The sequence below is a fragment of the Podarcis bocagei genome, assembly GCF_964188305.1.
Source record: "Podarcis bocagei genome assembly, chromosome: 3".
In the NCBI taxonomy this organism is placed as follows: domain Eukaryota; kingdom Metazoa; phylum Chordata; class Lepidosauria; order Squamata; family Lacertidae; genus Podarcis; species Podarcis bocagei.
Genome location: NC_138127.1, coordinates 26,966,565 through 26,988,556, shown reverse-complemented (window position 1 = coordinate 26,988,556; position 21,992 = coordinate 26,966,565). Strand labels below are relative to the sequence as shown.

General features: G+C 41.7%; 1 protein-coding gene across 6 annotated transcripts in view; it reads right to left on the bottom strand.

Annotated features, from left to right (window-relative positions):
* DOP1A (DOP1 leucine zipper like protein A) overlaps window positions 1-21,992 on the bottom strand; it is a 52,979-nt gene that overhangs the window by 30,048 nt on the left and 939 nt on the right. For 3 of the 6 annotated variants that reach the window (XM_081187316.1, XM_081187314.1, XM_081187318.1), the window contains exons 2-12: window positions 13,463-13,653; window positions 12,261-12,442; window positions 10,898-11,068; window positions 9,738-9,927; window positions 8,623-8,721; window positions 7,243-7,342; window positions 4,958-5,067; window positions 3,886-3,994; window positions 2,819-2,939; window positions 1,116-1,235; window positions 479-593 (exon numbers count right to left, since the gene is read on the bottom strand). In XM_081187316.1, the coding sequence (XP_081043442.1) occupies window positions 479-593; window positions 1,116-1,235; window positions 2,819-2,939; window positions 3,886-3,994; window positions 4,958-5,067; window positions 7,243-7,342; window positions 8,623-8,721; window positions 9,738-9,927; window positions 10,898-11,068; window positions 12,261-12,442; window positions 13,463-13,600 (1,455 nt within the window). In that variant the 5' untranslated portion in view covers window positions 13,601-13,653. Of the gene's footprint in view, window positions 1-478; window positions 594-1,115; window positions 1,236-2,818; window positions 2,940-3,885; window positions 3,995-4,957; window positions 5,068-7,242; window positions 7,343-8,622; window positions 8,722-9,737; window positions 9,928-10,897; window positions 11,069-12,260; window positions 12,443-13,462; window positions 13,654-21,041; window positions 21,159-21,992 lie in introns of those variants that run through there. The other 3 variants (XM_081187315.1, XM_081187317.1, XM_081187319.1) reach the window with 3 other exon arrangements.

The window sequence follows — 21,992 nt, the reverse complement described above, 5'->3', positions numbered from 1 at the left end:
AGGTTAGCTAGTTTCTATACACACAAAGACATCCCTGTCTATCGTCCATCTAGACCAGTGTTTCCCAACCTTGGGCCTCCAGCTCTTTTGGGACTACAACTCCCATCATCCCTAGCTAGCAAGACCAGTGGTCAGGGATGATGGGAATTGTAGTTCAAAAACAGCTGGAGGCCAAGGTTGGGAAACACTGATCTAGACAAGCAAGGGTCATCGGAGGTGAAGACACATTTCAACCATGCAAAAACAAGCAAGGAAGGGCCTTGGCCTGGGGAGAGTTGGACGAGCCAGACAGAAAGGACCAGAGGGCTGCATTTGGCCCCCAGGTTCCCCACCCAGCCCCTATCATATCACTTTTGAAGCAATGCCTGCCCACTTTGCTGGATTAAAGACCTCTTTCATGCCACATGGAGGGTTACCTAGCTTAGAAAACCACAGAGTAGTGGGAGGAGAACCAAGTTGCGAGCAGTAGAAATCTTACCAAAGATACTATATCCAACAAAAAATCAACTAGCAGGCAGAAATTGGTAAGGGGGAGTTCAGCAGGTTCACTACCACCTCCAGGCACAGTCTGTAGTCGGGCATGCAGTGTCCTCCTATGAATTCAAAGCATAATTTATTCATTGGTAGCAGTGTGGCTGTGTAACTAGTAATATTAGCAGGATATTTGGCCCTGCTGAAGTTGTCAAACTACAACTCCCATTAGCTTCAGCCAGCCTGGCCAATGGTCAGAGATTATGGGAGTTGTAGTCTAGCGAAATCTGGAGGGCCACAGGTTCTACATCCGTCAGATAGATTAAGAGCCACAGACAGATATGTAGCACTGCAAATATCCTCGAAGTAATGATTTGCAACGGAATCAGTTCACACATTCAGCTGCAAGTCACCAGGCACTGAATCATAACACGAGACACATGCACATGGAAACTGACACAAAGAGTAAAGTAACAATCTACGTAGAGAGATTCCTCTTTCTAAAAGATCTATACAGCATACTTTGACAACTTAGAAGCACAGTATATAGGTTTTTTTTAAAAAACGTAAGTGTATAAACCCAATTGTGCTCCTCTACCAGGACACGACAGTACACAAAACACCTTCAGTGAAATATAACTTACCTACAACATTCTTCAAACCAACGGGCAATGTAATCCCACATATAGTAAGGCTCAAAAGAATTGAACAGAAGATTGGCAGTTTTAATCAGCTCTGCTGTTTTCTTATTTTCCCTCAGTTTGCTGAAATAAAAATGTAACAACAGTATTCAGAACAAAGGTACTCCATTTGCAATCTTGCTCCAAACTGACTTCCTGATTTCCCTCACAGCAATCTCCCCCTTTGCCACTATACTTTCCCACCTTTATCCCCCTCCTGCAATCCTACTGCCCTTTTATTTTTTTGCTATCATTGCCATAGAGGCAAAACCTCTGAATCCGGAATCGTTCAAAGCAGTAGAGAAGGTAAGAATTTGTCGCTGCTGACACAGCCCACCACAAGCTTCCTCAGGGAGATGAATGGGTATAGCTTCTCAGCTGGAACTGCTCTGAGTGAGCTGCAGAGATAAGAAAGAAGTCCATCCATTGCCAAGTCTGTGTTACTGGCTACCAAGCAAGCAGAACCTAAATCTGCAGTGCAGAAGCCTTTGAGCACAGGTCTTTCTACGGCTAACTATAGGATAGGCTTTGTGAGCTGACATAACTACTGAGTTGTGACCAGTATCAGGCTAGGCATTCACATCTACAGTAGAAAGAGAAAAAGGTCTTCTTCCCCAACCTCCTCTGCTTTAACACTTTACTTGGGCTCCCTTTTCAATATTAAATCACCATCATAATCCGTTTCCACTGGCTTAGCATGTATTCTGAGAATTTCATGGATAGGAGGTACTCACTGATTAATCACTAATGGGAAATATATATATAAAACAGAAGGGGGAATTATGTTTGGTTTTGTTCTTATTTTTACCATGTACTTCGTGTTTTTTATATTGTATTTTTATGTTGTGAACCGCCCTGAGATGAAGGACAGTATATAAATTAAATTAAAAATAAGAAACTAATTATATCCCAGTGGACTAGGACCTGGGAGGCTAGAGTTCAAATCTCCACTCAGCTGTAAAGTTTATGGGGAAGTAACCTTGGGTGTGTCACCATCTCTCAACCTAAATATCTCACAGGACAGGTGCACAAATAAATTGGAGAGGAAGAAGTATGTACCCTGCCATGAGCTCCTTGCAGGGAAGGTGGGATATAAATGTAACAACAAATAAATATGCTACTTTTAGCACACACACTTTGTGAATGCTCTCCCTAAAAATACTGGCTCGGGTCGGGTATTTTAAAGGTAAAGGCAAAGGTACCCCTGACTGTTAGGTCCAGTTGCGGAGGACTCTGGGGTTGTGCGCTCATCTTGCTCTATAGGCCGAGGGAGCTGGCGTTTGTCCGCAGACAGCTTCTGGGTCATGTGGCCAGCATGACTATGCCACTTCTGGCGAAACCAGAGCAGCGCATGGAAACACCGTTTACCTTCCCGCCAGAGCAGTACCTATTTATCTACTTGCACTTTTACGTGCTTTCGAACTGCTAGGTGGGCAGGAGCTGGGACAAAACAACGGGAGCTCACCCCATTGCGGGCATTCGAACCACCGACCTTCTGATCGGCAAGCCCTAGACTTTCAGTATCTGATCCAATCCCTGACCCACATGACATATCCAATTAATATTGCAACTTCCCACATTCTCAAAATAATTTTGCATTAAAGGCTGCTGTTCAAGAAACTGGGCTTTAGGAAGGGATTTCTCTTTTTTCCTCTCGATATAGCCACCTGCTTAGCTGAGCATGGTCCTTGCTGAAGGAGTAGTCCGCCTGCAGATCCAGCTCCGCTTTGCATTGAGTATATAATGTCCTAAATACTTCAATCAGTACATCCTCTAATATTACAGGTCCTACAAGGAACAAGAGGAAAAAATTATATTAAGAATTCCACTGGCTAGTATCTGAATTCATTTTATCTGCAGTTATACCAATTGTACAATTCAATAATGCACAACAAAAGAACCACAACTTTATCCATGCTTTCTATTTGGCTGAAACACGTTAAAAGCACACTGAAAACTGTTGGAAAGGATGGCGCTGCTACCACTAATTTAAGAAGGAATGTGATCTCCTGGCACTGCCAGTACAATGTAGTAACGCGTTTTCTATGGCTGTGTTGATTTCATTAAAACTTAATATGTGCATGCTGTCATTAAAGATTTAGGCTATGATCTTAACATGAAAGGCATCGTAGCAAGCTTGTTTTAAGACTGTGTCTGACCTTTCAACTGCAAGTGAAAAAGGCGAAGCGCATTTATTTCAAAAACCTGTTGCTCAATTCATTCCCAGTGCCTGTTTTCTTTACATTGTCAGAATTGAGAAATTCTGGGCTTGCAATCTGACCTCAAACATGCCTGATGACATATGTAGCTATGTGTTATCCTCTGCAATTCTGTTCCAAGTGCAATTCTAACCACTTCTGAGGAGCGTTTCTATCCCATCAAAGCAGCACCCTCTCTTCCTCCTGTGCTAATGCAACACTGCATTACCAAAACTCTGTGATAATCAGATAGTGGGTGATTTTTAGAACAGAGTAAAGGAGGTACAGCTGCATGGATCACAGACTGCTGTTTTAACTGTTACTAAGTTTTATTATACCTGTTCAGATAGGCATATGAGATAAGTTCAAGGTTACTCTTTTACTTCTGGTGCATGCCTCATTTCATCATATGCAGTACCTTAGAATGTATGGATGTTTGTTTGTTCTTTTGCCCTCTGTTACTACTATATGAACTGTTACTTATTTAACAACAGACACCCCCCCCCATTAGCATGCAAGGACATTCATATAGCTACCTAGCTCAGGTTTGTCCAGTAAACTAATAAGAATCCGAAAAGGCTTCAAATCCTGCGTCAATGTGCTCTCCTCTCCACACACGTTGATCTGCAAAATTCCCACCATTGCCTGTAAGAAACAACGCATTAGAATCAAGAAGTGAGACAAGAGTTTAGACTACAGTGACCAAAGCACCAGTAAGAAACCATTCATGGTGCTACTACCTGAAACGCTAACCTAGTTCTACAAAACATTGCCCTCCTCCCCACTCTTCAGTGGGAGCAGCCCCTGGATCCAACTCCCTTTCATTCCCTTAAGAGGCTTTCAGTTTGTGAAAGGGACATTCTGGATCCAGTCAACGGTCTTCTCTCAAGGGTATTCCTGGGGTATGCCATTAAGATTAAGACAAGGTTAGGCCACAACTATTGATCAGAAATTACTGGAAGTGTGAATGTACATTTGTCTGCCTGTCTGCCCCATCTGGGTTCCCCATGCCATCATTTGAGCATCCTCTATCTAACCATTCTCCTCATCCTTCACAAAATCAAGTTAATTTTTGAAACAAATATGAATTACCAATGCATGTCGGAGCCAAAATTGCTGCAAGGAAAAAAAATACCAGAAGACCAGGGGTGGGGGCGAAATACACTGAATGTACTTAAAATTACTTCTTCCTTTAATAACATTGCTTTGAATGATAACTGCTTGCATTTAAAAGTTATAACGCTACTGCTTTTAGAAGAAGAGTTGAAGAGAACTTTCTGGTTCCTTGCACAGTCAAGCAAACTGCTTGCTTCCCCAAAATGGTACTAGCTTTGAACAAAATGCTCCCCTAGTATTTGCAAATGTGTAGTCTACTCCCAGTCTCACATTTTGCACAACACAATAAATCCTTTCAATATGGGTCAAAAGGTGCGCCACAAAACAGGTTTGGCTTAGAGTCAGCTAATCAGGTGGCATGTTTGCCATTAGCAAGAGGAACCCCTATAGAAAGACTGGACAGCTTGTGATCTACCAAGCTGAACAGAGCCCACCAGCCATTTTGGAGAACCTACAAGGGACACACGAACAACATATCGAAAGCATGACTACCTGAACTAGCATTTCCTTAGAGAAAGTATTGAAGTAGTACGTAGCATGTTCTTCAGGATTGCTATGCCTTGTGCTTCTAGGTCCTATAATGGCACCATTGTTATCAAAACCTTCAAGCAAAAGGAAAAGGAAAAAGCATATGGCAAATTAACACAGTGTTTAAATAAGTTGGTAAAGAAGAACGAACAGTGAGAACAATGGCTTAGTTCTGATAACTTACCATTTTGCCGTCCAAATATTGTTCGCAAGAGGAAAGACCATTTTAAATTTAATTTAATAAAAGGCAACTGGTGACACAAAGAGCAAAACATCAAGCTATTTTCACTTCTACAGGAATTCCTGGCATTCTGGATGATGAATGCCACACTTAATTTTCCAGTGATGGGAGGAAATATAAATTTAGACTTTACAAGAATTCTACTATAGTCATGGCACTTTTGAATGTTTACATTGGTTCACATACATCATTTCATTCTAATAATTACAACCATCCTCTAAGGTAGGTCACTCTGCATTGCTGAGACCGAGAATGGCGGCATGCCTAAAGGCTACTTGGCAAGATCAAAGCTGGGCTGAGATTTCCACTAGGGAGATCCTGATTCATAGTTCTCTCAGGCTGCAATCCTAAACATACTAACTTCTGAGTAAACAAGCATAAGACTGCACTGTTAAGCATTACATCACATCAGTCTGTGGCCAGTCTGCATCAAAGAAGTGGAAATCTTGTTATTAATAAAAAGACAATCTGGCTTCTGTATGCATATTTGAAGCTGAGTTTTATTATTATGAAGCTAAGAAAACATTACCTACTAGTGCAAGGTTGGGTTATGAAATAACGTGCATTTTATAGCTGATTTATATAGGCTATCCCAATTTGCGCTGGATGGTATAGGTGGCAAATTTATTTATTACTTATATCTCAATGCATGGCTCAACGCTCTTCAATTGTAGTCTCAGATAAAGTACATTACAACAGTCTAGCTTGGAGGTTACAAAGGCTGGTAGTAGCCAGGCTATCCTTTGCTAGATACAGCTGTCAACCGGCCATAAAAGATGCTCTGGAAAATCCAGGAGCAATGTTGAGTCCAGTAGCATGCCCAAACTCCACACCCAAATTCTCCTTTAGGGGAAGCAGGACCCCAACTGGAACAGGAAAACCACGACTCTGGTGTCAAGCAGGTCCCCTTCTATTAACATCACCATCTTGTCTGCTTTAAGTCTGACAAGGAGGAACAGAGCCAAGCACACTAATGAAGCCTCCTCATTCTCACAATTTTTGAACAGCCTCTCCAAGCAGTTACATGGGATACCCTCCAGAGGTTGTTGAACTACAACTCCCATCACCCCTGACCAATGAGCATGCCAGCTAGGGCAGGTGGAACAACTGGTCCAGGAACATGTGACGGGTAGCATGTGAGCCATCTCTGATGTAGGTGATGAAAATGATGCCAAGACAATGCAGACCCTTGCAGAACCACATAAGGCAAATTCCAAGAGCTGGAGCAGCAGTTCCCCAGTACCAAGTTTTATTCTCTAACATGGCGACGCAGGTGGCTCTGTGGGTTAAACCACAGAGCCTAGAGCTTGCCGATCGGAAGGTTGGTGGTTCGAATCCCCATGATGGGGTGAGCTCCCATTGTTCGGTCCCAGCTCCTGCCAACCAGTTCGAAAGCACGTCAAAGTGCAAGTAGATAAATAGGTACCAGTCCGGCGGGAAGGGAAACGGCGTTTCCGTGCGCTGCTCTGGTTTGCCAGAAGTGGTTTAGTCATGCTGGCCATATGACCCGGAAGCTGTACGCCAGCTCCCTCAGCCAGTAAAGCGAGATGAGCGCCGCAACCCCAGAGTAGTCTGCAACTGGACCTAATGGTCAGGGGTCCCTTTACCTTTATGGTAGAAATTTATATGGCATGTATGTATGTATGTATGTACGTACGTATGCATTCATTTAGCTAGGTGTGCTGGCGGAGATAAGCTGCTGGTTCAGTTACTGTTACTACTGATGTTTTAAACTGCATTTTAGGTGTGCACTTAAAACAAAAAGTTCCCTGCTTCAAAACTTCTTCTGAATTAAAAGGCAGATTATAAACTACAAATAAATTATAAATTTATTGTATCTTCAGTCAGCCATAACACAACAGCAATAGCTACAGGAACATTCAAAATGTTCCGCAACAAACTTTAGTCCAAAATAAAACCGCACATACTAAAATGAAGGGGAGTTTACAGTGTTACAGTTACAATGAGGTACCAGTTGATTTTATAAAAATATAAATCCCGCACCTACCTAGAAGCCAGGCATAAAGCCTTCTATTGAGTGACATGTCTCTGCGCAGGACTACATGAAGAGATGCTGACAGAATTCTGATCATGTCTGGGCGCGTCGCCTAAAATTGCGAATGTTACATTTAAACAAAAAACTGCAGCAGGTGTTACACTCAAGAGTTTTGTTGTATAGGAGAAAAAAATATTTTTATTCACATCCCAGTACCTGTGGATTCATGCAGGCTGAGATCTGGAATCTGACAAAAAAAATCTAGGCTGCCTGTTTTTAATCAACCCCTTCTAAGTGGCTTGCGCCTTTGCCGGCACCAGCAGACAACAACCACATCTCTCCTTGAAGCCTATACCTAGTTTCAGGCGATTTAATCTAATGAAGTACACAAAAAGCAAAGCCTAACATTTACATTGCAATGATAATAAAATAATCACCGGGGAGAAAGAAATCATGTTTCCCCCTGAACACACAACTGTAATGCAGAGTTAAATGCTGATCACTACATTGATCTAATATAAGCAAGAAAATGATCAAAGATATCAGAGGCAGTCTGGGTTGGCCAATCTATTTTTAAGACAAATAAATAGCTTATATTCACTTGCTTACCTTCACAACTTTGCTGACACAGAATACAAGCCAGCTAATTACCAAGTTTCAGTCAATGCCAAGTAACGCTACTCGTTTGCAAAAGCTGTATATTGCTATTTCAATAACGTGTTCCTGAGAGTTGCTGATATAATGGATGAACTCAAATGGTCTGCTCTGGTCATCACGTCTCAAATTCAGAGCTCTGATATACATTTCCATCTGTGTGTGCAACTACCACACACATTACGTTACACACAGTAACAATGGTCTTAAACAATGCAGTTGTTTGAACTAAGACATGAATTTCCAAATACAACATTTCTTGCGCTTTCAAAGGTGACAAAAAAAAAAACTTGATCAAAGAACAAAACTTTTCCTGGGTTGTTATTTTAATACCAGGAAACATGATTAAATACCACAAGGGCCAAAATCATTAGCAAAGGTGGCAGCAAAAAAAGCACTACCAGCACCACAACACACAGTCTTTTTAGCCTCTCCTATGCAGCGGCCTCCTATGATGGCTGAAAAACCACTACCAAAATCCAGGGGTACTTTCAGGACTCCTTGCAGCATGAGGGATTGATACCAGAAAGAAAAATTGGCATTGTATGCATGAAGGGAACCCTCTGGAGTAAGTATTTAAGAGGTCTTTTAGCTGGAGAGTTAATCTCTTACACCAGAACATGTTATTATTCAAATCTTGGGGAGTCTTTTAGGAAACGTTGGTTGAAGACTGCACCCATGGGTAATACGTATATGCAACAGAGTGATTCGCGGAATACTCATTCAGCAGTGTTTTACCTGACTCATGTGGAATGGAAAACAGAAAAGTATCAGGTCCAGTGTGCTTCTCTGTACTAGTACACTGGAATCCTGCACTGAGGTGCTTACTGCTTCCACCTGAAATAAAATTACCATTAGTATAGGCATAATTAGCAATGCTGATTTTGTTTATACACATGCACACAAACATCACAGACTTCTTGAACTAGAGGTTCAGTTAGGATGATTCTCTCCCTAAGCACAGCAGGATAAGCATGACTGTGTCCTCCTTCCCTCCACAGAATCTGGACATTGGCTTTTACACATGTTCATCCTATGTCTGAATGCCCAGTGGTCTTGGAGGGAAGGAAGAGGCACACCAATCAATCAATCAATCAAGCAAGCAAGCAAGCAAGCAAAGGAGACATAAGGCTCAGAGATTGTGAACTTATCTCTGAGGAATCTGACCTGATCTGAGTCAATATCAAGCAACATGGAAAGAACGTAAGTAACATAGGGCTTGTAGGAATAAAATTACGAAAACACTTGGAAAATAATAGATAATATCAGATACTCAGTCCTATAATACCATGGCATCTCACAGAGTAAATACCAGAAAATGTAACTATTTCTCCACACAAACCCTGTGCTCCAAATTTAAACACATTTTAGATATACTTGGCCATAGCTACGCTGTGAAAAAAATATTGAATGCTATTTTAGGAAACAAAACACAGACCTTCAGAAACAAGATTTTAAAAATGCTGATCTCATAAGCGCTAAGTGACTTAAAAAGTATAAAGGATTACTTGGCTTTTCAAGCAAAGTTCTCCGGCCAACGTTAAGCTCTTTTAAGTCCTACCAATTTCAATGGGAAATGCTTAATCCTCTCTCTGTGCCTTTAAAATGTGCTTAACTTTAAAGCATGCTCGTTGGTTTGGTCTGATGGGCAAAGAAATGCCATACTTCGAAAGTATTCTCATCATTTGTATCAGCATTTTTAAAATATTTCTAACATGCAGATTTTTTGCAAGTTCATCTGCTGCTAGAAAGTAAACAGGATGTATTCCTTACGCAATAGTTATTTCAAAAGGTGATGAAGATAATGAACTGGGGCTGGGCTATTCCATAAACAAAACTTTACCGACTCTTACCATCAGTTCAATGTCACTGCCTATTATATAAAGCTGGTCTTCCATGGAAAGCTTCCTGTTTAGATGGGAGAGGACATAAGTAATGCCAGGCAACCGAACAGCAGGACTAGTGAGAAGACTACCCCAGAGTGCACTGTAGAAAGCTGATTGGTCCACTGCGGCAGCTACCTTCTCCAGCAGAGTGTTGGTTCTGTGGCATGAGCAACAAGAGCGTGTGGAAGTAAAATGGTAAATAAATAAATCTGGAAGGCTCAGAAATCTGGGTTGATATACCTGACTTACCTCAATTAAAACAGAAGGCCATTAAAAGAAAACAAAAAACCAACTTGGTCGTAGTTATACCTGCTACATTATATTTAAATTTCTTTCTTGGTGGTTTTAAATTGTTTTCACTGCTGTGCTTATACAGGTTTCAGTTTCAGTTTTGTACTGGAAAGTTTTGACTCTCTCGACTTACCCTTTCAACTTCCTTTTTACCAATACCGTCATTTTATAAAGGCTCTTTCTTTTGAAGTCAAATGTGACTTCAGATGTGTTTGATTCTCTTGGCAACTGTCCACTCACATATATGTTGAAGGTAGAAGAAGAAGAAGAAGAGGAGGTGATAACACTATGAAGGTGATAACACTATGGTCACTTTACCTAGCAGTTCAACAACGGTTACATCTCAAACTGGGTCCCAGGAACAACTGATGATAAAGTACAGGGTTGCCATTCCTTTCACCTGTTCTATAACAGACTGTTCCAAGGCAGTTCCTTAGCGTATCTAGAAATTTTACCTCTTTATTGTGACTGGAACATGCACGTGAGGGTAACTGAAGTCACCAATTACTACAGAACTTCCTCCTTTGGCTACTTCCTTGATTTCATTCTCCACCTCAAGATCACTCAGGGGATGACAAAACATCCCCAGTACTAACTTATTCTTGGGGGTCCGATACAGCAATTCTCTGGCAGAATCTGGAGAGTCTGTGCTTTGAGAATGCCTAGTTTCTTGGACTATATACTATTTTGTGCACAGAGTGCCGCCACCTCCACCTCTTCCCTGCCCTACCTATTAAGTTTGCATTGAGGGACAACCAGTTAAGATTAGTATCTTAGAAATGTTCACAGTGCAGAAGATTTTATAACAGTGGTATTACATTAGCCCATAGCCTTACCTCTCATAATACTCTGAACCTTCCTCCAAGCCAGGAAGTATCCCAGTTAACAATCCTTGCAAGCCCGGTTTCAACGTTTTGCCCAAAGGAAGGTAATAAACTTCATACAGACTGAGTAATGCTGGTTTGACAGACATAGCAGCATTCGCAAGCAGAGGGAAAAGCCCAGAACTGTTTTGGAAAAAAACAGAGAGATACAAAAGGGTACTGAGAGGCTGGACTGGTTTATATGGATAATTTTCAGCATATGAGGATAACCAACTAACAAAGAGAAAGGCTGCTTAATCTATACATTCTCCGGATCCATTTCACAGACTAGTAAGTTTTCCTGAAGAACATCACCATTTCCCACGAGATCCTACCCAACAGAGAGGCTTGTTTTGAATGAGACACTATACACAGTAATGGAATTGTGGAGATTATCCAGTGAAACATGAAAATGCAAAGCTACCATTTAAAAACATAGCTAAAAAGCTGAAAACCATTCATGCCTTTATTAATAAGCATGCTATTGCCACTCCATTCAAATTGAGCATCTTAACTCCTGAATTCAATCCTTGCCTTCAACATTCTGGTTATACTGGGATTCAGTGCTTCTGCCCTCTAAGTGCAATACAAACAAGAGATGTAAGAGAAACATATGCTCAGAGTAGATATGTATCTCCTTTCATGCCCCTCTTATTTGGTAACCAGATCCTCATAATTAATAAATAAGAGGTTTCAAAGACTTCCGGTTATGTCCATTTTCATTTTATTATCACCTATGTGTGTATGTGTTTCTGTGTGTTCAGCAAAGCCTTTATTATTCTACTCCTCTAAAATGATTCCAATTTGGATAATACTGGTATATTTATAGCCTATGAATTTGTCTACAACTATGTCACACACCTCAACAAATAGTTTTGCTTCTTATCATTTATACTACCAAATATAATGTAGCTTTCTCTGTTTTCCCCCCATATCTCCTGAATGGGCAAAACCTAAATCCTAAATGAACCTGGATAGCAGAGAGGTGGAGCCACTGTCACATCCAAAGCCCTGCCACTTGTACTAGCCAGGATGGAAGGTGGTGGTGGTTTTTTTCCTTCATATTTGCTGCACCAACTCCAAGTTATCACAGCAGAGGCGCCCACAGCTGGCTATGTCCTGTCCCTAATCAGGGAATTAGGAATACGCTGCAAGTTAATATGCCTTTAATTTTCTACTGTAACATTAGCAGCAGCTCACACTGCTAAATTTATCTACATTCTGACCCAAGTGAAATGTACTACAGGATTTATACTGTTGACTTATTCAAATAAAAACAATTCTTGATTACAGCAAGCTAATGCTCAGAATACAATATAAAGGTCATTCTTTTTACCTGTATAGGAAGAGATCTTTGGCCAGACGCTTGGGCCCAATGATTTTGAAGATGATCTCATACGTCTCAAGGGCCTTCCGGTGCACCCCACCTGGCAAGGCAGGGTGAAGGCATTGGGCAAGGCGCTTTCCTATGGTCAGCTTTTTTGGTACTACTTGGTACTTTGCATTGTTTTGAAGAACCTGACAGAAAACATTGCAAGACATTCAAAACCCAATTTCTCTCAGACAGCAGTTTACAGAACTGATCGATTTGAAGGTTTCTGAATCCGTTCCCCTTGGCAGGATGTGATGCATTAGGAAAACCACCTCTCATGGAGATTCCCAAACTTCTGATGTAACAAACTGACCTGCTTTATTAACTCGCTGCCTTATCTACATTACAAAATTCACTCACAGGAAGCCACAGCAGGTTAAAACGGGGGTTGGATCCGTGTGGCCCATTCAACACTGCTAAGCTCCAATTCCCACAATCCCCAACTGCTGTCCAGGCTGGATGGGGAAGATGGGAGCTGAAGTCCAACAACATGAGACGGCCACAAGTTCCCCGTTCAAAAGTTAAAAGGTTCCTTTATTTTTCAGGCCATTATGGTGTGTTTTATCGGTCAAAGCAAGCACACACCTCGTATGGCATAAACTAACACTTCAGTTATTTAAATCAGTAGGCATGCAACACTTCTAGGGAGTGATGAAGAATCTTGATTTACATACATTCAATTTTATTATTGTTTATTAATATATGAACCAAAATGCTTCCTCTAGCAAGAGAAAATGCTCCGTTTTAAAAGGGACATTTCCCCCCTCTACAGAATAAGGTTCTTAGAATGTGCACTCCTGGTGCCAGTCGCCAGACAGATGTAACGACAGTGACTTTTTAAAAACTGTGGCAAGTGTCAATCTTCTGCCATCATTATGACAGGGTGTTCCACCCTCCTTCCCTTCATAATAACTCATTCCAAAACCTTTATCTGGTGTGTAGCCTAAGAGAAAGTATCCGCCAAGCAGAAGAGTTTGGCATTTCAGAATTCTGACACCCACTACAGTAAGTAATAAACTGATGATTAAAATGATCTGCCAGTCCACTCCTTTTTTAAATAGTCTGGCAGGGGAATTTAGATTCCAAATGCTTTATACTTAATTATTTCAATTCCCCCCTCAAAACTTTGCATGGGTTTCACCCAATCCTTCTAAGTCTTCTCATACCTTGTTAAGCTTTCCAAGGGATGAGATTAAATCAGCCCATTCACTGGAGTACTCGAAGCTTTTTAGAGCTTTGTCGACAGCTGCTACATAGTTTCTGTACTTGGAATCACCCAGTAGCTCCAGCTCCTCCGCATTCATCCTCCCGCAGAGTCCCACTAGAGACCAGATTGTAATTCATGTAAAGTTGTGAACTGAAAAAGATGGAGCAACATGATTTCCCTAATCCATAACTTTTTACTGTTGCATTCATTCAGACAGTTAAGCAAATATATATGGCCATGATAGACACAGGTAACATGAAGTCTGTAAAAAATATGATCAAATTTTTGTTTTTGAGAAAGAAACTAGTGAAGCTCATTTTGTTTTTAAAGAAATCTGGTGAGCTCATAAATAGTGATCCAATACTCCAAGTGGATAAACAGTCTGCATTTTATGTGAAGAGAATCTCATTAATTTTATACAATTTTAAGGCACAATTTGTGATTCCTCTTTTGGGGCTTGCCATATTTGAGAAATCTCTTCCTTCAGCAGTTCCAGACAGACAACCTGAAAAGGAAGGAAGTTTCTGAAGCCTCTAATAGGCAACTGTAAGTGGCTTGGGCACTGCTTTTAGCTTGATGGGTCGCAAGTTGTGGAAACATGCACTAAATCAAATGCCCAAGAGCAATGTATGCTCACGTGGCTAACTCAACCAATCAGATCTTTTCTCTTTCTCCAGTTCCTGGCATAAAACCCCTTTCAAATTTATAAAACAAGTTAGATGCTGCAAATGTTTTCCTTTGCTTTTCCACCAAAACTGCAACCAACTAAAGAGGAAAAAAGAACACTTCCAAAACAGATGTTGCAAAAACTAATTTTACACCTTGGTAATAATACTCAGATTTAGCATTTGGAAAGCGTGAAACAGATTTAATTATGTAGCTATGAAGAACAAAAAGGTCGCATACGTATCCTAAAACACATGAGACCCCAAATCTTCATTTGGCAATGCTAAAGATGAGTTCATGAGGTCAAGGAAACTCTAAGATGCAATAAAACACCCTGAATCACACTTAGCTGATAAAAGCTTTTTAGTTTTGAACTATGCTCCCTCAGAGGCCTCTCAGGTGCGCGCAGGGCCTCCTCCCCCCACCTGAAATTCAGCTCGATAAAGCACTCGACTGCAGCCAACAGAGTATGTTTCAGTAGAATGCTTGGTGGCAAGTGTGTGTGTGGCTTCACTGGTTTGCAACTGTGCCCCCAGCCCCACAAAGGTCAAAGACTCCTGGCTTACATTATTTCCATCCGAGGGCATTCAGAATTTGGGCACTGCAGCAACTAGCTCAATCAACACTGTGGAATCTTTCTCAATACTTGGTATTCCCTTCCACCCTGAACTGTAATTTTATAGTTATTGGGGGCAGGGAAGCGGGCATAAACATATTGCTCCTACCCACAATTGTCTCTTTCTCACACATACAGTGACGGATTGGCCACCTAATATCACAAGCAATGGGCATTTTTTAAGCTATAACAGAAAACGGTCCCTAAGCGAGGTACTCTACTCCCACTCTCCAGGAACAAATGCAGGTATTTACTTATATGGGAGAAAATTCTGAGACTTTGTTAGCCCGGGCAGTGAACCTGATCTTTAGAAACTGGGAATACCCCAGGGGCAGAATGTAAAGCAGGTTTTGCCATCTCTACTGCACCTTGAAAATGGCGGGCAGTTGTAGATTATGTCAGGGAAGACAAAAGGAAGTATTTCCCCCCACACACACTGTGCGTAATTAATTTATGGAATTTGCTGCCACGAGGTGATGCAATGATCATTGGCTTAGATGGCTTTAAAATGGGATTAGACAAATTCATGGACCGATATGGACTTCCTGTGCTCAGAGAAAGCATGTCACTCCTTAGTACTTCAGAACATCAACTTTAAGGAAAGGAACTTTAATAATCTTCAAAAAGTGAAATCATAAACAGAAGTATCTAGAGCAGAAACTGGTCTTCCAACTTTCCTTTCAGTAGCTACAAAAAAAATCAGCAAATGAAAGGTGTTATGTGGAGAAAGTTACTTTATCACACCTATGAGAATACAAAATAGAGAGGATTAAAAATAACAATGGTTCTTGCACTTTTTAAATTTTTATATACGGAAGATTAACTACATGGTATTATCCTCTTCATGGGTTGCCAGCTGGGGGAAAATGATTTCACTGTTACTTTACCAAAGACCTTGGAAAATTAATTTTTCTGCTTGTCATTTCAAAGCCTACACTGGAAAATTCAGTTTTCTTTCTGCAAAGAACATTCCACTGACCTTAAGGCCTATGTCTGATCAAGCAGCAGGAAACAAAGTTTGGTACCCTTGATGCAGAACTAAAGAAAAAATCTTCACAATACAAAACTTTGTTGTTTCAGTAAATGCAACATTGGACAGAGAGAAAACTAAGGAGAACACAGATGCATTGCATTCCCCCCCTAGCAAGGTAATGGTAATAGCTTTGAGGCTGCATAAATGGGCTGCCTGCTCCAAGGCAGTAGCATAACCCAATAAGCAAATGCTGAACTCTTGCCCTTGCCATGTCTGTCCCATAATCCATACATAGGAGCTAATCACTGGCCCATCTTAAGCTGTAGCATGACTGATGCTGTGAACATTAGGGCTCATATAGCACATTCATTCCATGGAAGTCATTAAACAAAACGTTTCTGCTTTTGTCCTTTGGGACATCTTTCCCATTACTCACATTTCCTTAAAGCTTAGCAATATAGGCCTGCATCCAGTCTTGGTCATACTTAGAGAAGACCCACTGAAATCAACGGGGCTTCAATCAATGACAAACTTAAGTTCAGTGATTTCAGTGTGCCGACTCTAAGCACAACTATCATTGCAAACCTAAGCCTACTACCTGGAAGTAAGCCCTACTGAATTCAACAGAATCTACAACTAATCTGATACGGTCAGGTTGTGCTTCAAGTCTGGATTCAAACCCATGTTTCTTAAAAATTAATGCTCCTTACTAAGGTTCTATATTGGTTCTATATCTTCTGTTAGACTCATGATCCAATGAAAGACTGGCTATTCACACCATGAAGGAAATGAGCTTTATGTGGACTTCGTGTATGGACGATTGCATTTATATGGACTGCTGCACATAATGTGGGAATGCATATTTTTGGGGTCTGTCCATTTGGGACTTACAGGATTAATTTGTGATCCTTGCCCTGACCTGGGAATCAGTTAGGAAGAGGGAACTCCACTGTGTATATGAGAGCTGGCATGTCCCTTGTTTCAAAGGGCTCTATGACTTCCTGCAGCCTGCAGGTTATGACTGGCAAGGCAGGTAGACAAAGTATTTATCTAGCCTGGAGGCATGCAGTTCAAGGAGGAAATCAGGAAACATCGAAAGGCTTTTGTATGCCTGTGAGACAAAAGGTGGCAAAGAAATGTATAATGGGATTGCACTGGGGGCAACAGAGGAGAGTTGAGAGTTGGCTCTAGGATATGTAATTAGAGGGAGAAAGGATTATGTTTAACCCTTGTTTGTTTGTTTGTTTGTTCTACAGGGGAAAATATTGGTTTTCTCTAACTTTTACATATGCCATTTCTTAAAACTATCCCCTCCTCCATCTTAGTAAACTTTTTACCTTGCTCATAAACCTGTAGTGGTCTTTTATTTTAACACCCCCACACCTAGAAGTTATACATTAAGAAGCTTCAGGCGGACCCAAGGAAAGTTTGTAGGCTGATTAATAAAAGGCAGTCATGTAGAACTAATTCCCCTTTATCTAGTGGCAGCAAGTTTTTTCAAGGGGAAGAGCAGAAGGATACACTGTGTTAGCGGCCAGGTCTCTTCCTTCAGACAACACGGGGCCCAGGGTAGTTAGGAAGTGGCCCATCACACACCCATTTATCCAGTTGTGCAAGAAACTGTCAACAGTCTACATTTCAGGCAAAATGTTGTCAATTCTAGTTACAGTGTTTATGTACAAATTCTCATTGCCTACTACTATGATTATCATTTTTTATAATTCTACTTCTATTGTGTTGTTGAATATTTCACAGTCATAGTTTTATTCCTGTTGTAAATCATATTGAAGCAGATAAATAAATGTGTATTCATACACTGGCTAGTATTTTGTAAAGCTACAAACTTTCCTGGAAGTCTTATGCCCTGGAAATGAGACAGCCAAAAATATATGTTAAAAAGTAGACACCACAGTGTACTTCCTAAGAACTTATTCCATCAACCATCTTTATGATTCTTGAGTATGGAATAAAACAATGTTTTCAGTATTTATACTTATAAGTAAATCCTAATGAGTTCAGTGAGGCTTTCCTATGATTATGTGAATATATGATTGCAGCCTCATGTACACTATTTCATCCTCTCAGCATGTAAATTGGGTTAGTACTTTTATTCCCATACTGTATTGAAGATAGTAGGTATCTACTGAGAGGGAGTAGCTTGCCTAAAGCCACATTAGAGTCAAACTTGGGGAGTCATGTACAGTAACAGCCCATGGATAACTCACTATCAAAGCATCTAATGCCCAATATTTCTGTTTAGTTACTGTACTTTCCTCATCAGCTAAAGGCAAACAATGCTACATTCTTCAAATGAACACAGCAGGAACATGAAGACAACAGGGTTTTTCAGAAAACTGGAATGCCAGATCAAACAACGGACTTTCTGTACCCAGTATTTTCTAACTGAATATGAGTAAAGTCAGCAGGAACAATATTCTACAAAGCTACCCTGAAAAGGGTAGGGGGGAGAGTATAAAAAACAAATGGTTGCCACCATCCTAATTTCTGGGTGGAGTGCATTCCAAAGTGTGAGGGATGCCATCCCAAAAGCTCTGTCTCAGGTGCTTCTTAAATGAATACGACACACAGTGCACATTTGTTGCACTTACAGCTTAACTACTCTTATGCCAGATCCCTCAAGTAGTACTACAATTAGACACAACCCTATCTATAACACATGTTAGGAGGATAATGCCCCACAGCTTTCTCTCACCCCTATCAATTTATATATTCAAAGGCAAATTCCATCATAAACTCCAAAGTGAGGATAAGGGTCCATCAAGAGCAACCAGAAACCTAACAACACACATTTAATACTGGAAAGCCTCCAATATACTCCACCAGGGGAGTAATTGTTAGTGTTACTTTCTGCATAGCTGCCAGCATCGCAAGGGAAGAATGCTGCCACTCTTTCAAAATGGCACCAGGCTGGGTAGTATTAGTTGCAAAGCCTCCTCAATAGGCGGAGGATACAAAATACGCAATTGTGGTGCGGCCAACCACCTCAGTCATGTATTTTCCCCTGTCCTTTGACAAAGGCAAGAGTCTCTTTGCCTCCCTTCTCCTTTCATGCACCCCAGTTGCTAATATTCCCTGCCTGATTCAAGATGCAGGCAAATAACAGTACGGAGCTGAGGTGCCTATGTGGAGGACTGTGCCAAAGAACCTAGGGCTTTGCAAGCTGGGGAAAACCCTTTGTATCCATTCTTGCTCAGTTCAAAACACAGTCCCACCGATAACTCTAGAAGCTCTACAAGATATCAGAGTTGAAACATTAACTAAAGTGAAAGGAGCAATTGCTATTCTAGGAATTGCTGTGAAGAACCTCAACGGATGAAATTTCCTTGTTTATTTTTCCCTTTCTCTAGGCATCCTGTCAGATTAAGAAGCCTTCAGTACTTGACTCAGCTTGTTTGGCTTCTTCAGCAATTGTACTCTGGAATGTCCTGTGTTGATGATCTTTAGAAAATGACAAACAGCATTTGAAAATTACTCATATAAGATGCGGCTAGGGTGGGGGGTGGGCTTTGGTGACAAAGAACAACTTTGATAGTGTGAAATGTCTGGTGCAAGGGACCCCAATTTATTTCATTCTGTGCTTTATTCTCTATAAAAACAAGTCTTCCTTTTTCCCTATTATTTTATAATTAGCAAATTCAACCAGCATCCTATAACAGATGCTCTATCACTGAATTACAGCATTTGAAGGATTTAAAAGCAATTATTTCTAAATCCAAGAAAAGGGTCTTAATTGTTACTGTTCACAACCTATTAGCCCAAGCATCATTTAACTTTTCTGAAAAATTAGGAAAAAGATACCCACATTTAAAACTACAGAAGCTTAATAATAGTATAATGTGCTGCTGATAAAGCACTTATACAATATGTTTATTTAGCATCCATTATGCTATTTCCATTATATGTATATAAGATTGAAGCTGCACTCCTCTGTGCACTTACCAAGGAACAAGCCCCATCAAACATGAAAGTGCTTATTTCCACAAATTGCATTGTGGGAGACAGTAATCTGCTCAGTGATATCCAAATTGACAAACCACTGGCTCAATGCATGAGCTTCTAGTGCCTCTCCTTGGGACAGAAGATAGATACCATGTCAACCACTGCACTTTACAAAAGGCAAAGAAAACTGCTTACTAATGCAGTTTAGAATTACTAATCTACATAAACATAGCACAGAGAGAACAGAAAAAAGCCAATTTATTAGTTACTCGGATTTGCAAGTGGACTTTGAAAGACAATGTAGAAAGGGGTTACTAATCTGTGTTGCCTTATGTGCAAAAAACCACATTGAACTGCAGCAGATTGAATTTGAAGGGACACAAAGGGTGAGTACAATCCTATGCTTGTTTACTCAGAAATAAGGCTGACTATATTTGAGCCTGCTCCTTTATAAGTGTGCAGCTTGAACGAGTGAATGAAAGTAGAGAATGCAAAATGCCAACTATTAGAAGGTCACATCATACTCTAGCAGCTAAACCAAATAGCCATGAACTCCTGTTCATTATTCACAGTAACTGGGGTTGGAGATGCATGATTCTGAAGAGTGGATTAGTTTACCCTTTAACAGAAGTTTTTAACAGTATCAAGACTCCAAAGGGGCAGGGCAGAGAGCTACAGGTGGCTGTTATTTAAAATAAATGAGCTCAGAGTGCAAAGGTGTGGTGTGTGCGCAGCAGGCAGATGATGAATTCTCACTCTCCCCACCCCCACCCCCTGCATAACAAAATATAAGAAGACTGAGAGGATGGCAGGGAAGAGAAATCCCCGTCTTCACACAACCAGGCTGGCTAAGACACTGGCAATGGGGACGCCAAAGGTGAACTAGTCAACACCTTGTGACTGTATCTGATGAAGATGGGAGAGGAACAAGCGAGGCACAAGAGATGATGATGATGGCTCTTTCTGATGGGCCCTGCTCCATTTATTTTCAGCCCCCACCCCATGAAGGGGGGCTGTCATGAGGGAACGGGAGATAGAAGGAAACATTAGTGGCAGACAGGAGAAACTGACCCATAAGCATATTAGGAGACACAAAAGACCAGGCGGCATCTCCACGCACCCCTCCCCATCCACCCTATACTTCTGAATCTCGCCCCCAAGGAGGTGAGGAAGGAGACCCTCCAATAAGGGATGCCCCCACCCTGCCCCCCTACCCCCAAACCTTAACGCTTATATACCCTCCCCCCCGTCACAACCAGGCACCGAAAAAGCGGGAAGCAGAAAAGGGTTGGGGGAGGGCGCGTCGCAGGGGGAAAGGGTTACCTTGGTGTCCCAAGCCGGAAGAGCCCCCGCCGCCTAAACACACCGGAGAGGGCACTGACAGCTCCCAGCATGCAGCGCGGCCGCCTTCCTTCCGCCCTCCCTCCGGCTCGCTTCTCCTTGCGCAACAGCGACACCTGCCGGCTCTCCAGAACGTTCCACCGCTGGAATCCTACCCCCCTCGCCTCGGCTTCTGCGCACGCCGGAGAGTTCGCCCTCCGCGCTGCGCGTGCATCTTTCCGGGCCGCGGCTCTGTATCCGCACTCGCCAACCGGGCAGTAAAGCCCCTCGGCCACACGTCTGTCTTCGAGAAAAACCTGTCTTTATTAAATTTGTCGGCCGCTTTATCTTGCCCAGGGCAACCCCAAAGCGACTTACAACGACCCAAACAACATGGGCATAGCCAGGGGGGTGCAGCTGCGCCCCCAATCAATCAAGTAAATAAATAAAAATACTTTACTAATTCTGTCGCAGATAACTCTGTTCGGCACCCCCACATACGTAAAGCCTGCCCCCACTAAAAAGTTGCCTACTCCCATGCCAAACAAACAGACAACAAACCCCGCAGAAAGCGATTAAAACCAGGGGTAAAAGAGAAATAAAATGAAATTCTGCCACCAGCAGATATATGGGCCCTGTATACGCGAACAAGGCAATTCTTGCACTGTTCTGGAATCCAAGTGAGGGAATAGGAAGCGGCCCCTCTGTGTTTGCCTGCGCGCATTAGTTGCACGACGAATGTCTCAGAGGGTGCAATTAAATGTATATCTGTCTCCAACAGAAGCGAGCCATTTACCCCTGGGTCCCGGCTTCCGAAGCTGTCCGCTGACGCTGACGACTCCAACTCCCAGCAGCCCGATGGTCAGGGATATGAGGGGAGCTGCAGCTCTACAGCACTTGGAGGGCCGCGAGTCCCCCATCTCGCTTAACAGCCTTCACTAGTAATACGCAAAA